This window comes from Oryctolagus cuniculus, chromosome 7 (assembly GCF_964237555.1).
Source record: "Oryctolagus cuniculus chromosome 7, mOryCun1.1, whole genome shotgun sequence".
Lineage (NCBI taxonomy): Eukaryota > Metazoa > Chordata > Mammalia > Lagomorpha > Leporidae > Oryctolagus > Oryctolagus cuniculus.
Window position 1 is genome coordinate 22,361,022 of NC_091438.1, and position 16,655 is coordinate 22,377,676.

Genomic DNA, 16,655 nt, shown 5'->3' on the forward strand with positions numbered 1-16,655 from the left:
CTCTTTTCTGGTTAACAACCACTATTTATGATGTCAAATAATTGATTTTTTTTTATTAAATACTCATTTATTTATTTTTTGAAAGGCAGAGTTAGAGATCTTCATCTGCTGGGTCAGGCCAAAGCCAGAAATCAAGGAAATGATAGTTAAAGCTTAATTTTTCTTTTCTTTTATTTTCTTTTTAAGAACTTCACCATTATGAACAGTAGTTATAACCATACTGTGGGTTTGTAAAGTTAACAGAAACTGCTGCTTGAGCTGATGATGTGGCATGACATAATTGGTTTGGCATTAATAGTGCTTGGAATGTATGCTATATTATTGTAATTATATTTCGCCTGAGAATGAAGTGTTTGTACCAGACAGTGGAATATGCTGTTGAAAACTGCGTTGACATCGGAACTTTTTGTATGTTCTATATCTGTATTCAGGCAAAGTTTCCTAAGGCTGCTGTATAAGACCAAGGGCTAATACACTGTTGCTGAAGGTGTGTCTTTGTTTTTAATTCCTAAAATTGCTTGGTGATTTGTTGTTGGTCAGTAACTTGTGGATTGTTGCTTATGCCATTGTGAGGTGACCTGTAAAGAAAAGGACAAATTATAATATGACAGTTTGAAATCTGAAAATACCAGGAATGTGGGACTTGTAAATTTCCTGTGAGGTCTAAGATATTCTGGACTTCCTTTCCATAAGAGAAAGAGGTAGTGCAGGTACCTGGGTATGAGATCACAGAGCCCATCACCTCTGCCTTCCTCTCGTCCTTTCCTCCCAAGTGTTAACCAAGTCACCAGCCTCCCCTCTGAAATCCTACTACAGCCAGAGTCGTTTGTGAATGTTGGCTGGAACACATTTTCACCACTGTGCCACCCTAAAACTTACATAGTATGTAGTGTGTAGGCTGTTTCTGGCATATTACTGTTCTCTGGTTTTATGTTATTTAGATTCCTTTGGTTTCTTCAGGTAATACATGAAAAACTTTGGGCAAAGATGACTTGTTATGCTTGACTCAAGTGTAATTATTTTTCTTCTACAGGATGAATATTCCATCTTTCCTCAGACATACTCCATAGATATTAATGGTTATATTCTTGTGTATTCTGTTACATCAATCAAAAGGTAGGACCTCTGCTTTCTTGAATTTATTTGCTGCACATATATTGTATTAAACTTCTTGAAGGATTATGCTGTAATTGGTAATATTAGCAGTTACACTTAGTCATTAGACAAACTACTTTTCAGTGATTTTTTTTTTCTTTTGGAACAGCTAGGCTACTAAGGGGAGAAAAGTATATCCAAACAGCTGTTCTGTTACCCTGATTAAATAAAAAAATGATTTCTTCATGCCACCTAGGTGGAGTGATTGAACAGGATCTAAGCTTTTCTGCTAATTGAAATAGGAAGTATATAAATGGATTTTACTTTTTGTGTTTTCACCATGTTAATGTGGAATAAACTTTGTCATACGGTTTGGGTGTTCAGTTTCTTGAATATTTTGTCCTTTGTGACTTTATAAAATATAGACCTTTGAGTAATAGAGACTCACTTTACTCCATAAAAATGGGGCCTGTTTTTATTAGGCAGAATGGATTTTGTCTCCTCTACCAAACATTTCTTGTTAAGAGCTTCTCTAATTACCAGGATGGCATATCTGTCAGGAAGAGGGGAGTCGTGTGGCTGTGTGTACGCAGCAGCAAAGCTTGTCTTTGAAGATGTCACAGATATGTCAGTGCCGGTGGAGGGAATTTGGTGGATAACTGGTGTCTGTTGAGTGTGTGACATGTCAGGGATTTTGCTACACTCTTTGTTTACTTAATAATACATTACTTCATTTAACCAAACAATTCCACATCAGAAATATGTGGTTTCCCACCTGACATAGAAAGAAACTGAGTGACAGGCGAAGTAACTTGTCCAGGATTACATGGACAGGGTGTGATGATGCTGGGGTTCATATCCATGTCTCGCAGGTCCACACTCAAGGCTGACACCATCCAGTGGAACTTACTGCAACAGTGAGCATGTTCTATGTATGTGCTGGGTGTAGCTAATTAAAGTTAAAAACTGGGCTGGCTCTATGGCGGAGTGGGTAAAGACCTCTCTCTGTAACTCTGCCATTTCAAATAAATGGTTATACTCTTTTTTAAAAAAAAAAAATTATTTATTCTACTTGAAAGAGTTACACAATGAGAGAAGGAGAGGCAGAGAGAAAGAAGGGTCTTCATCCGCTGGTTCACTCCCCAGTTGGCTGCAACGGCTGGAGCTGCACCCTTCCGAAGTCAGGAGCCAGGAGTTTCTTCCAGGAATCCCATTCGAGTGCAGGGGCCCAAGGACTTGGGTTGTCTTCTACTGCTTTCCCAGGCCATAGCAGAGAGCTGGATTGGACGTGGTACAGCCAGGACTTGAACTAGAACCCACATGGGATGCCAGCACACTGCTTTACCCACTATGCCATAGCGCTGGCCCCAAATAAAAATGTTTAAATTTAGTTTTTTGGTCATAGCAGCCACATTTCAGGTACTTGGTAAGCACATGTGACTGGCTGCCATATTGGATAGAGCCCAGACTCCTTACTACTTGCATATTTTGCTGCCAGTGAGAATTAGAATCTGCTTTTCTGTGAATGTGTTATTTCACGTTTTTCTCCATACCAGGGAAATGTACTTTGAAGTACTGAGGTCTAGCTCTAAAGTGTTTGAGTACTGTGGCCTTTCTTATATTCAGACCCAGTACTGCCAGTCCCTGAGAAGTCTCCCACATGAATTAAAACTGAGTACCAAAACCATGTGTTCCTTAAAGAAAGTTGGGGAAATGTGAAAAATAGAAAGCAAGAGAGGAAGGGAAGCACTTTTACTTACCATATAATGGACATTTTCCCATATTATCTACTGTATGAAAACAATAAAATAGCTGGTTCATGTGCCGGCTGTTCCACCTCCCCATCCAGCTACCTGCTGATGGCCTGGGAAGAGCAATAGAAGATGGCCCAAGTGCTTGAGACCCTGCCACCCATGTGGGAAACCTGGACGAAGATTCTGGCTTCTCTTTGGCCCAGCCCTAGTCATTGTAGCATCTAGGGAGTGAGCCAGTGGATAGACAATTGAGCTGTGTGTCTCTCTCCTCCTTTGTGATTTCCTCAATTTTGATAACTTGTTTTAAAGGTTTATTTATTTATTTGACAAGCAGAGGGAGACGGAGAGACAGAGATCTTCCAATTGCTGATCAATCCCTAAGTGACTGCAGTGGCCAGGGGCTGGGCTAGGCTGAAGCGAGTCTCCCAAGATTCCGTCTGGGCCATCATCTGGTGCTTTCCCAGGTGCACTTAGCAGGAAGCTGGATCACAAGTAGAGCAGCAGTTCGCAAACTGGCCCTCCAATATGGGATGCCAGTATTGCTTAACCACTGTACTACAGTGCTGGGCCCCTGATAATATTTTGAAATTTATTTATTGTGCACATAACTCATGATCAGCTGTTTATTTGATCCGTAAATTTTAAGGTTTTCAATTTTTTTTCAAAGATTTATTTATTTATTTCAAAGTCAGAGTTACACAGAGAGAAGAGAGGCAGAAAGAGAGAGAGAGAGGTCTTCCTTCTGATGATTCACTCCCCAATTGGTGGCAACGGCCGGAGCTGCACCGATCCGAAGCCAGTAGCCAGGAGCTTCTTCTGGGTCTCCCACGCGGGTGCAGGGGTCCAAGGACTTGGGCCATCCTCCACTGCTTTCCCAGCACATAGCAGAGAGCTGGATTGGAAGTGGAGCAGCCGGGTCTTGAACTGGCGCCCATAGGGACGCCGGCACTTCAGGCCAGGGCGTTAACCCACTGCGCCACAGTACCGGTCCCAAGATTTTCAGTTTTAAATGTCTACCATATACAAGGTTACTTCAAGAAGTTTACAGAAAATGGAATAGAAAATAAGCTTATTTTCATGCAAACAACTTTTTAAATCCATGTATAGTTTTTCATAATATGCATTCTCTGTAAACTTTTTAAGACCACATGTAACGCCTTGAGCATAACAGACTTTATTTATATACCTATTAATCTGATGCATATTGCAAGATTGGGTGTGTTCGTGTGTTCCCATTATTTTACCAGTTTACCTGGAAAAGCACCGTTGAAGGTCTTGCTGTTTGAAGTATAGTTTTATTCTGGCTGAGTTTGGAGAATAATTACTGTTTGTTTGTTTGTTTGTTTAGGATTTATCTTGTTTATTTGAAAGATTTAAAGAGAGGTAGAGCCAGACAGAGAGAAAGGGGCCTTCCCTCTGCTGGTTCATTCTCCAAATGGCCGCAACAGCCAGAGCTGAGCTGATCTGAAACCAGGAGCTTCTTCTGGGTCTCCCATGTGGGTGCAGGAGCCTAGGCATTTGGGCCATCTTCCACTGCTTTCCCAGTCCACAGCAGAGAGCTGGATCAGAAGTAGAGCAGCCAGGTCTTGAACCAGCACCCATATGGGATGCTGGTGCTGCAGACCAGGGCTTTAACCTGCTGTGCCACAGCGCTGGCCCCTGTTAGTTATTTTATAAATTGCTACCCTTGGGACAGAGTTTGGTGCAGCTGTTCAAGTGCTGCTGGAGATTCTCATCTGAATGTGTGGTTCAGGCCTGGCTACTCTGCTTCTGATCCAGTTTCCTGATAAATATGCATCCTAGGAAGCAGTAGATCATGCCTCATATTCTCATGAGGCACCCATCTGGGTGACTTAGATGGAGTTCCAGGCTTTTGGATTGGCCTGGCCTACCCCTGGCTGTTGTGGGACGTTTCAGGGTGTGAACCAGCAAATAGAATATTTCTTTCTGTTGTCTCTGTGCCTTTTAATAAAAATTGAGGGGCCGGCACTGCGGTTCACTTGGCTAATCCTCCACCTGTGGTGCCGGCACACCAGGTTCTAGTCCCAGTTGGGGCTCTGGATTCTGTCCCGGTTGCTCCTTTTTCAGTCCAGCGCTCTGCTGTGGCCTGGGAGTGCAGTGGAGGATGGCCCAGGTCCTTGGGCCCTGCACCCGCATGGGAGACCAGGAGAAGCACCTGGCTCCTGGCTTTGGATCGGCGCAATGTGCCGTCCACAGCGCGCTGACCGTAGCAGCCATTTGGGGTGTGAACCAACGGCAAAAGGAAGACCTTTCTCTCTGTCTCTCTCTCTCTCTCTCACTCTGCCTGTCAAAAATAAAAAAATGCTTTAGCTTTGAAAAAAATGGGGCCAACCTCATGGTGCAACAGGTTAGGCTGCCACCTGGACACCAACATCCCATATGAGCACCAGTCTGATTCCTGAATGCTGGCTACTCCACTTCTGATGCACCTGAAAAAGCACAGAAGATAGCCCAAGTGCTTGGGCCCCTGCCACTGATATGGGAGACTCAGATGGAGTTCTAGGCTTCTGGCTTTGACCTGGCTCAGCCCCAGCTGTTGCTGCCATTTTAAGATTTATTTATTTGAAAGGTGGATCTACAGGAAGGGAGAGGCAGAGAGAAATCTTTCTGCTGGTTTGGTTTCCCCAGATGACCACAGTGGCTAGAGCTAGACCAGGCAAAGCCAGGAGCTTCATCCAGGTCTCCCATGTTGGTGCAGGGGCCCAAGGATTTGGGCCATCTTCTGCTTTCCTAGGCATATTGGCAGGGCGCTGGATTGGAAGTGGAGCAGCTGGGACTCGAACCACTGCCCATATGGGATACCAGCACTGCAGGCAGCAGCTTAACCTGCTACACCACAGTGCTGGCACCATAAAATAAGTAAGTCATTTTCCTGAGACATTAAAATAATGGATAGAAAGTTTTCTGATACATCCATTGGTTTTTTGTTTTTGTTTTTGTTTTTTTTTTTTAAGATTTTTATTTACTTATTTGACAGGTAGAGTTACAGAGAGAGAGAGAGAGAGAGGGAGGTCTTCCCTCTATTGGTTTACTCCCCAAATGGCTGCAAAGGCTGGAGCTGCGCTGATCCGAAGCCAGGAGCCAGCTGCTTCCTCCTGGTCTCCTATGCGGGTTCAGGGGCCCAAGCACTTGGGCCATCCTCCATTGCTTTCCCAGGCCACTGCAGAGAACTGGACTGGAAGAGGAGCAACCGGGACCATATGGGATGACGGTGCCACAGGCGGAGGATTAACCTAGTGTGCCACAGCGCCAGCCCCCACATCCATTGGTTTTTGTCTCCTTTTTATAGTGGGCACAAGATTAAATAATGGTTAAAAACAGCGTTTTTCACTTGAGAAATTAAAACATTGAGCTAGATTTGACAATGTGAAAACTACTCCCTAAGAACCTTGAGAAAACTGTGGTCTAATATAAAGCAGAGGCCCAAAGCTTGCTGTGTCAACCTAGTGGTACCTTTACACATTGTTTTAAGGCAGAGAGAAATCTTCATCCACTTGTTCACTGCCCAGATGCAACAACCAGGGTTGGGCCAGACTGAAGCCAGGAGCCTAGAAGTCTCATGTGGGTAGCAGAAATGCTCCCAGAATGTGTGATAGCGGGAAGCTACACTCAGAAGTGGAGCTGGGATTCTAACCCCGTAACTGATATGAGATGCAGGCATACCAAGCAGTGCCTTAACCGCTGTACTGAATGCCTGCCCCACGGCCTGTGGGTTGTAACTTTATTTCTCCTTACCAAAATGTTGTGTTCTAAATGTCTTTTCTTAGTAGTTCATGGTTTCATGAGCATTCTCAATAAACTTAAAATATGAGGGAAGCATGATGCTTGGTTTTTAGAAACTGATATGCTAAATAATATATAAATATTTGTGAATATCCAAGAAATATCTTTCTGTTGGCCAGAACTGTCTGATATTTATTGAATTAACTAAGAGTTGAGGTGGAAGATTGAGATTCTCATTTACCCCCACTAACAGCTATGAATAGGTGGGTTTTCTTTTCAGTGCCTCGGTGCGTCAATTACAAATTGTGTATGTGATCAAAAAGAACCTCCCGTGTAAGGCAGTCAGGATAGTTACTTTAAAACATTGATTAATGGAAGAATCAGAAAGGTGTTGTGAACCTGCAGTGTTGTTTTACGTAATGTGTAATTGGCATTCAGCCACTAACTGAAATAAGGTGTTAGCCATGGCCTTTGGTTTTTAAGATTTATTGCTTATTTTGAAACAGAGGAAGAGATCTTCCATCCGCTGGTTTACTTCCCTGCTGGCCTCAACAGCCAGTGCTGGGCCAAGCCAAAACCGGGAGCCAGGAGCTTCTGCTGTGTCTCCCACGTGGATGCAGAGGCCCAAGCACTCTGGTCATCCTCCCCTGCTTTCCTAGGCACATTAGCAGGGAGTTGTGTCAGAAGTTGAGCAGCCAGGACAAAAAATAGCACCCACATGAGATGCCAGTGTTGCAGGCAGGCTTCCTGCTCTGCCACAACGCCAGCCCCTCCAGTTTAGTTTCTTTAGAGTGAAATACTTACAGAACAGCCTAGGATTTTTAAACATGTTTGTATGATCCCCCCCCCCCCCCCAAACACACATAGGGCTTTTTTAGTTGTTTTGACATTCTTTATTAAGGAGCAGAATTGTTGTCCGCCTATTTAACTCTATGTTTTCAGGGAAACAACTGTCAATACTCACTTTTCAAGTTTGCAGTATAAAGTATGCATAACTGGGCATAAGCAGATTGAGGAGCTGACCCTCTGTGAGCACGTTTGCAGCTCACGGGAGCTCTGCTGCAGCAGGTGATCAAAGGTGGCGGTAGGGTGAAAACCAGGTCGTGTGAGCAGATGGAGAGAGATTCATAGCTTAGTGTACTGCACTAACTCATTAAATCCGTCCAGTTCAAAAACTGCTGGCTACAACCTGGTGTTGATCTCACAAGTCTTTTAGGTGGAGGTCAGCTGAGGCAGCTGATGTGCCTGTGTAACTTTCCTTAGAGTTCTGTTGGGTAAGAGTAATCCATGGAACTGTGGTGGAATGGACCTCGAAGTGCTTCCAGGCTCGCTTTGCACAATTTATCCATTTTAAGATCACGCTTTGCTGTTTTAGAAAAACTTTCTTAAATAGATTTATAGATTCGAATCTGTCTCCTGTGACATTGACCTGTTGGTTGTAATGTAGCCTAGACCAACACAGAGCCAGTGTTGTTTTACTTTCACATCAATGGAAGAATCAAAAGGTGATATGAATCCCTGGTGTTCTGTTTTATTTTAATATCAGAAATGAAAAAATAGTTTGCTTTCAGGTGAAAGTCTGTATTCACTGTCTAAGTTGTCCCAAAATTTAGCTATTTAAAGCAAAGCACACTTTGGATCACACGGTTTCCCTGGGCTGGGACCCTGGGCAGGCTTTGCTGGGCCCTCTGCGTCCCAGGCTCTCAGAGCTGCAGCGTGTCGGGCAGGGCTCAGCCCCATCGGAAGGCGTGGCTGGGGAAGGAAGGCGTTCCCAAGCTCATTCATGTGACTGTTGTCAGGATCTAAGTTCCTGAGAGTTGTTAGATGGAGGTTCTAAGTTCCTTGCTCTCTAGACATTGCCTTTAGTTCTCGGACGTCTCAAGGCAGGCAGACAGGAAGAATCTGAGAGAAGGAAGCCACGGTCTTTTTAAACTCGCCCTCAGTGACATCCCATCACTTTTGCCGCATTCTGTTCATTGGAAGTGAGTCACTAAGTCCATCTTCTCTCAGGGAGTTGATATGAGGTGTGGTTTCCAAGAGAATGGGGAATTCTGGGAACTGACACTGAAACTGCACACCACCTAGACCTGGCCTTCCAGCTGCCTCTGACATGACTGGTTGGCGGGCTCCTTCCCTAGCAGCCACACTATTCCAAATGTAGGCAAATGCAGCACCTGCTAAGGAAACAGCTTTGTAATGCAACCTCCTATCTACTTGGGAATGAGTTTAGTTTCCATCAAAGTAGCAAATACGTATAGTGTAAAATAACATGGTGTATGATTCATTCAATAAGCTTGAGGTCCAACAGTGCCCAAAGCAGATTCCTGCCTTTGTGAAGCTTAATCATTTCTGGTGTGGAAGACAAACAGTTAAAAGATAGATATGTGAGGGCCCATCGCTGAGGGCTGTGGCGTAGCGGGTAAGGCTATGAAAGAGTAGATGAGGAGAATAGTGGGAAGTGGAGTCAAGACAGGACTGAGTAGAGGAGTCCAGCAGAGGCTGTTGAGCAGGGCGTGATCTGGCGCTTAAAGCAGTTCCCTCTGGTTGCCGAGCAGGGGCTGGAGGGGAAAGACTGGAGCTGGTGCAGTGATACAGGTCAATATGGGGGATGCTCAGACCTGGGCAGCCACAATGGAGGAATGAGAGGCAGCCAGATTTCTGGGTAGGCTTTGAAAGTAGAGCCAGTGGTGTGCTGGCAGTTGCTTATCACAGATGCCTTCTTGGGCGCCTGTGGGGATGGTGCGTGGCCATTTGCCAGCCATCAGTGGCAGATTTCAAGTTACTGCTGAAATGTGTTGGATGCAGGCCTGAGTGTAAGAGATGCAGCCTGGCTGGGGCGAGCCATCTCCAACTTGGAGTCAGAACCTAGACAGGTTGGACCCCCAGAAGGTGAGTGTATCCAGGAAGAAAGGAAGACAGGGCTGAGTAGTAACACGTAACACGTCCTACGGAGAACTTTACAGTTAAATGGTGTGTTCTTTGCTGGATGAGCTGGGAGAATGAAAGTTGGTGTTTATGTGGTTTGTCAGCCCCACTGTTCAGTGTCTCATCTTTCATTTTGAACATTATCAGGATGGCTGAGTGTCAAATATATGCACACGGGAAATGATTGGTAGGAGAAACTGAGACTACTTTGTGTTCAGTTTATCTTAAAATGGTATGACATTTTGTATTTCCCCCATTTCATGTAAGTTGGAGATTTTCAGCGTTAAAATGGGTGTCTGATTTCCTACTTTGTTTTGTTGTTTTCTAGTTTTGAAGTGATTAAAGTTATCCATGGCAAATTGTTGGACATGGTGGGGAAAGTGCAGTAAGTAGTATGATTTTACCTTTGTAAATAAACTCTGTTAAAATAGTATCTTGTGAGCAGTAAACGTTGGCACTGACTATATCTTGGATTTTTTCCTCCCTTAGAATACCTATTATGCTGGTTGGGAATAAGAAAGACCTGCATATGGAAAGGTTTGTGGCTTTTCAATCACTACTGAGTAGTAAAATGAAGTCCTGGGTAACTCAGTCACTGGAATGCCGTTTCTAACTGTTGAGGTGGCCAGAGCGCGTTTAGCGTCCCATCCGTGTCTGCTGCAAAGTCTGCGGTTGCGCACAGCAGGAGCAAGACTGCAGTGTGCACCTCACATTCCTTCAGAAGGGAGGGCGCAGACTCTATAGAAGATTGTTCTTCAAGTAACTCCCAGCTTGCAGAAGGCAGAACTAGAGACACACAGCACTCATGTGGGCCCTGCTGCTTTCCGTGGGCCATGATGTCGGAGAGGAAGCCACTGTTGTGGGAAATATGTAACAGAATTACGCTGTGAGCTCTTTCAGAATTTCCCTGTCCTTGGGTGCTGAAAACCTAGCTATGGGGTAATCAGTTGTTACAGAGGTGAGCGGACTGGGAAACTCGGCCACGTTCTCCAGACTGGAAGACCCTGCTGGAGGTGTGTGTGCTGTCCCCCGTGTTGTGTTCTTGGTGACAGTGCTGCTTCGTGAGGGAAAATCCATCCCAGTGGAGCCGGTTTCACATCGGTTAGAAACGTTTGATGCAGTAAAGAGCAAAATCTTTTATTTCAACTTTCTTTTTCCTTCAGGGTGATCAGTTATGAAGAAGGGAAAGCTTTGGCAGAATCTTGGAACGCAGCTTTTTTGGAGTCTTCTGCTAAAGAAAATCAGGTCTGAGCTTTTTACAACGGATTTCGCCCGTGTCCTCGTCGGTTGCGTTATACATTCCTTGCTCTCAGCACTTGGTCTCGTCCGTACCACTTCTGTTTAATTTTTAGTCTTTCACGGTGTCTAGTACCAAGTTGTAGGTTGCTTTAAAAACATACTATTGTTTTTGTAAATTCAGCCAGTATTCTGCTTACGATGGAACCTAGAATGCAAAGACACTTGGGAAAGTTTGTGGAAAAATGGAATTAAAAGATGAATTTATTTTGGTGCAAAAGTTAGAGATCCATGCCTGCCTTTTTTATCATACATTTTCTATGAAGCTTTTTGACTTTTTAGGATAACCAGTAAAGAAAACACTACTTTTTGTCAGCCACTTTTGTTTTGTATTAAAGGCTGACACAGAAAGGAAACCAGAGTTGCCGTGAATCACTGAGGCGCCACTTCTGGGACTCTGCCCTCTCCTATGTAAGATGAAGCTGGCTGCGCTGCAGCTGACTGTCACTGCTAGCGTAAGAAGTGACTGAGAGCGATGTTGCAGGCGTTTATTGCAGCGCGGCACTGCTGACGTTCCCTTACAGGCGTAGCCTAGGAAGGATGAGAGTCCTGTTCCAGAAGCTTCCTACAACGGCTTTTGCCTGGGCCGTCCCTGGCTTTGGTTTAGGGTCATGTTCATTCACTAGGACCTGTGGCATCCGAGCTCATGCCTTGCCTCCATTTTCTCACCGGTGCATCTCTGCTGCCAGACATCATCCTCAGTCCGAAAGTGTCAGCGGACTGCCCACTGCCCATGGAACAGGGCCGCAGCCCTTAGCACGGCGTGGGGTACAGTGCACGCTTCTCCATGGCATCCCGTGCTCCAGCCGTACCAGCTCCTGCCACTTCCCAGACACAGTCGGCACCTAGAACGTCTCCCTTCTTCTCTGGCTTAAAATCAGTTTCTCTAAATCAGCTGGGAAGACGTGTGGTGTCGTTTCACAGGTTTTTGTTTTGTTTTGTTTTCATTTTGTTTTGTTTTGGTTTGGTTTTGGTGTGTTTTTTTTTTTTTTTTGGTTTTTGGTGTTTTTTTTTTTTTTGGCAGGCAGAGTTAGACAGTGAGAGACAGACAGAGAGAAAGGTCTTCCTTCCGTTGGTTCACCCCCAAATGGCCACTACAGCCAGCATATTGTGGCTGGCGAGCTGCGCCGATCAGGAACCAGGTGCTTCCCTGGTCTCCCATGGGGTGCAGGGCCCAAGGACCTGGGCCATCCTCCACTGCACTCCCAGGCCACAGCAGAGAGCTGGCCTGGAAGAGGAGCAACCGGGACTAGAACCCGGGGTGCTGGCACTGCAGGCAGAGGATTGGCCTAGTGAGCTGCGGCGCCGGCCTGTTTTACAGTTTTTTAAAGTATTTCCACCGTGTTTGGGCCTCAATAAGATGAGAAGATGTTCGTTTTTAGAAGGAAGCTCCAGTTGGGCAGGAGCGGATGGTCACTACCTCGGAGGCGTGGAGGCCGGAGGAAGCTGGCACTCTCGTCCCTGCTGGGCCTCATGTCCCAGGGCTTGGAGCCCCGGCCGCAAGGCTGCTGCTTCTCCTTGATTCCTGACCCCTTGACTCACCCAGAGCTGCCTGACCCCTTGACTCACCCAGAGCTGCCATGCGGGGTGGTTTCCTCTCTCTTTGCTCCCTCCATGTGCTCTGAGATCTGAGACGACACTATTTACCTTTATATCCTCCGTAATACTCAGCACAATGGTTTGGGTTTTTAATTTTCTTCCCTTAAGTCTTATTTATTTGAAGTGCAGAGTTAGGGAGAGAGAGAGAGAGAGAGAGCACTTCCGTCCTCTGGTTCACTCCCCACATGGCCTCAGTGGCCAGCACTGGGCCAGGCCAGAGCCAGCAGCTTCTTCCAGGTCTCCTTGTGGGTGTCAGGCCCCAGACACTTGGACCATCTTCCACTGCTTTCCCCAGGGCATTAGCAGGGAGCTGGGTGGGACGTGGAGCGGCTGGGACATGAACAGTCGCCCAAATGAAAGGCCAGCAATGCAGGCAGTGTCTTTACCCACTATGCTACAGCACTGGCACCAGCACAATTTTTGCATCTAGTAGATTATCATCAATGCAGAGTATCCCTGGATAGTCAAATTCATTTTTTCCTATGCTCAGATGTGAAGGGATGTTAAATCTGTATAATTCCCAAGTTCCAGTTAGCAAGGTATTTATCTGTATCATTTCATTGCCCAAGTATAGATAAGTAGAATTTAGGTAACAAGAGTGGAGGTAGTAAGAGATGTCTATTTTTTAATTGATTAAAATCAAACATTTATTGGTTGCCTACTCTTTTCTTAATATCAAAGTGAACCGTCTCATTTAAAAGTGAAAAAATTAAGATCCAAATAAGTGAAATAAGTTTTCAACAGTTATACTACATGGAACCAGAACTAGGACTAAATTTTTTAAACTAAACCAAATCTCATCCTTTTTCCTCTGTACGGTGCCTTCTGATAGTCAAGTGATTCTAAGCCAGTGACCTTAATTAGATAAGAGGGGTGGGCTGTGGGGCTGGCCGCAGACTAATTAGGAGTACAGACACCTCATTCATGCACCAGGACAGAAGGCAGAGTGTGTCGGATGGGCCCGTTTAGAGAGCAGAGCACACAGAGGTCTCCGTGGGGGGAGGATGGAGAAAGAAGGCGCATGACGCCTTCCTTTGGGAAAGCTACAAAGCTAGAAAAGTAGTTGGGTTGCCAGGCAACACCAAGGCTCCACACTGGGTCCCTGGTCAGGGTGTGAAGCGAGCAGTTGGTGGTGTGTTTCCTAGGGCTGGGCAGCGGGATGACCATGGCCCTGTGCAGGTGCGCTGCCGGTGAAGAAGGAAGTGAGTTACAGTGACTCGGCAGCAGGTGTACGGTCTAATTAGCCAGGAGGGAAAGGGAAAACAAAAAGTGGCACAGATGGTGTCATGGGATCAATGTCAGGTCCCTGTAGACTTGAGAATTCAGGGTATCAGAAGAAAGCGAGCTATGGGGCTGGCATGATGGCATGCATGACGGGCAGTCGTAGAGGAAGGTGGCTCTGTAATGACAAGACCTAGGCCCCGTGAGCCACAGTCACAATGACCGCCTTTAAAGGACAGGGACTGACAGTTATTGTCCTCCAGTGTAAGAGAGGGCCCCTTGTTGTGGAGGACTGGAGACTGGGAGAGTTCGGCCATGGGACCAAGAGGCTGAGGTGGGGCGGAGCTGAGGCACCAGCGGGTGGGGAGCTTGGCTTGTGATGGAGATGACCAGGATTTATGCTCAGGTTCTGTTGGAGACAGCAGTGTGATGGCCCCAGGATGATTGGGGATAAAGAGCTGTGGGAGGTGATAGAGGTGGTCTCATGGCATAACGAGTCAAAGCTGGGTCGGCACTGTGGCATAGCTGCCTGCAGTGCCGGCATGCCATATGGGCGCCAGTTCACTTCCATTCCAGCTCCCTGCTAATGCACCTGGGGAAGCAGCAGAGGATAGCCCAAGTCCCTGGGCCCCTGCACCCACTTAGGAGACCCAGATGAAGCTCCTGGCTCCTGGCTTTGGCCTGGCCCAGCCCCAGCCATTTGGCAAGTGAACAAACACATGGAAGATGGATCTCTCCCCACCCCACTCCCAACTCTGCTTTTCAAAAACATAAATAACTCTGGGGAACAAAAAAAGTCTGAGGGCGCAGTGAGCGCAAGAAGAGCGCCTTCCCTCCTGGAGGTGCCAGGGCACCAGGGGGATGGAAGGGCAATGACCCCTCCCTCGGGAAGGAGCTGCAGGGTAGGCAGCCCCGGGGAAGTCAGAGTCAGGAGTGCCCGGAACTCTGAGGAGCAGTCGGGCACGAGGACTCCGCAGGCTGTTCGGGGACTGAGGGAGGAGCTGGGTTGCAGTGTGCAGGGGCGTGGCCTTCCCAGCCGCAGCGGCCAGCTACGGGAGTATCCAGCAGGTAGCGCCTCTCTCAGCCTGGGAGCGCATCACCAGTGTTCCTTCCTAACGCTGTCGCCGTTTCTCTTTTTCCCACTTTAGACTGCTGTTGATGTTTTCAGAAGGATAATTTTGGAGGCAGAAAAAATTGATGGGGCGGCTTCACAAGGAAAGTCTTCGTGCTCGGTGATGTGATGCCGCTGCAAAACCCGAGGACACTGGGAATCCATTCTACCTGAAGAAGCAAACTGCCCGTCATCCTTTAAGATAAACTCTGCTTCTTTTTCTTCTGTTAACCTGAGAGAGATCATTTGGGTCAGAGCTTCCCCTCCTTTCAGATTATGTTAAACTCTGACTCTGTCCAGATGAGTTCACTTCCATTTTCAAATTTTAAGCAATCATATTTTCAATTTATATATTGTATTTCTTAATAATATTATGACCAAGAATTTTATCGGCATTAATTTTTCAGTGTAGTTTGTTGTTTAAAATAATGTAATCATCAAAATGATACATATTGTTACACTACTAACTAGGCTTCAATATATCAGTGTTTATTTCATTGTGTTAAATGTATACTTGTAAATAAAATAGCTGCAAACCTTAATCCTTGGTGCTTTCTCGTAGCTTCCAGGAGGGTTCTGGCTGGGATTCCAGGAGCCAGTGGAGGCCGTGGCCACAGGAGTTGGCATGCAGAGCCTCACTGGGCCTCCGGCCAGGGACTGGACTCGCTGGCTGGTGGGTGATGGGGCTGGACTGTAGTTGCTGGGAGCTGAATGGCCCTGGGGGCCAGCGAGGGGAGTTACTAAGTTACTCCCCAGGGGTGGCTGCACCCTGCATCCCACACCTTGCCTGGATGAATGATACGGGTGGCTGTGGTGGTCACTCGGCATTTCGGTACCCTTTGGTGTGTGTGTCACACTGTTTGGAAAGGCTGTTGTGAGACATGTTTTGTCTGTGCTTAGCTTAATGTCCACATCAGACAGGATAAGATTTAGAAAGTAGATTTGTCTGCCACCATCCCAGAATAACCAGTAGCTTGTTTTTTGGTGTGTTTTTTTCTTCCTCAAAGTTTATTTTTGTTTGAAAGCCAGAGCAACAGAGAGGAAAAGCAAGAGACCCTCCATCTGCTGGTTTACTCCTCAGATGGCCTTAACAGCTGGGGCTAGGACAGGCCAAAGCCAAGAGCCAGAACTTGGGGCCAGCACTGTGGTGCTGCCAACGTCCCATATGAGTGCTGGTTCAAGTCCCGGCTGCTCCACTTCTCATCCAGCTCTCTGCTGTGTCCTGGGAAAGCTGTAGAAGATGGCCCAAGTCCTTGGGCCTCTGCACCTGTATGGGAGACCCAGAAGAAGCTCCTGGCTCCTGATTGGCACAGCTCCAACTGTTGCAGCCAATTAGGGAGTAAACCAGTGGATAGAAGACCTCTCTCTCTCTCTCCCTCCCTCCCTCCCTCTCTTTTCCTCCCCTCCCCCCAAAAAAGCCAGAACTCTATCCTGGTCTCCCACATGGGTGGCAAAGGCACAAATACTTGGGCCATCCTCTCCTGCCTTCTCAGGTGCCTTTGCAAGAAGCTGACTGAAGCACTCCAGTATGGGATGTTGGTGTGGCAAGAGGCAACTTAGCCTGCTGCACCACAGTGCTGGCTCCTAGACCATCAGTTCTTTAAAAGATTGGACCCAGCAGGTGCTGGTCAGACCCTGACGAGGTACCTCCCTCTCTGTAAGGAGCAAATGTCCCATTGCTTTCTTAATCGAATAGAATAGAAAAGTTGTGGTCCTAGAACCTTTTAAATTTGTCAGCTCTTATCTGCAGTTATTTTATGTAAACAGGAGCTTTAGAAACAAGTTCTGACGGAGGGAGAGTGCTAGTGTTCTTTCACATGCTGTGCCTCACGCGTTCCTTCAGATTGTTTTAATATTTCCTTATTTGAAAGCCAGAGACAGAGAAAGAGCTTTTTCCATCCACTGGTTCA

General features: G+C 46.4%; 1 protein-coding gene across 1 annotated transcript in view; it reads left to right on the plus strand.

Moving 5' to 3' along the window:
- RHEB (Ras homolog, mTORC1 binding) overlaps window positions 1–15,287 on the plus strand; it is a 64,017-nt gene extending 48,730 nt beyond the window's left edge. The window contains exons 4-8 of the mRNA XM_002715063.5: window positions 1,034–1,116; window positions 9,847–9,903; window positions 10,008–10,055; window positions 10,682–10,763; window positions 14,783–15,287. Coding sequence (XP_002715109.1) covers window positions 1,034–1,116; window positions 9,847–9,903; window positions 10,008–10,055; window positions 10,682–10,763; window positions 14,783–14,875 — 363 coding nt within the window. The 3' untranslated portion in view covers window positions 14,876–15,287. The remainder of the gene's footprint in view (window positions 1–1,033; window positions 1,117–9,846; window positions 9,904–10,007; window positions 10,056–10,681; window positions 10,764–14,782) is intronic.
- Window positions 15,288–16,655: the final 1,368 nt, after the last annotated feature.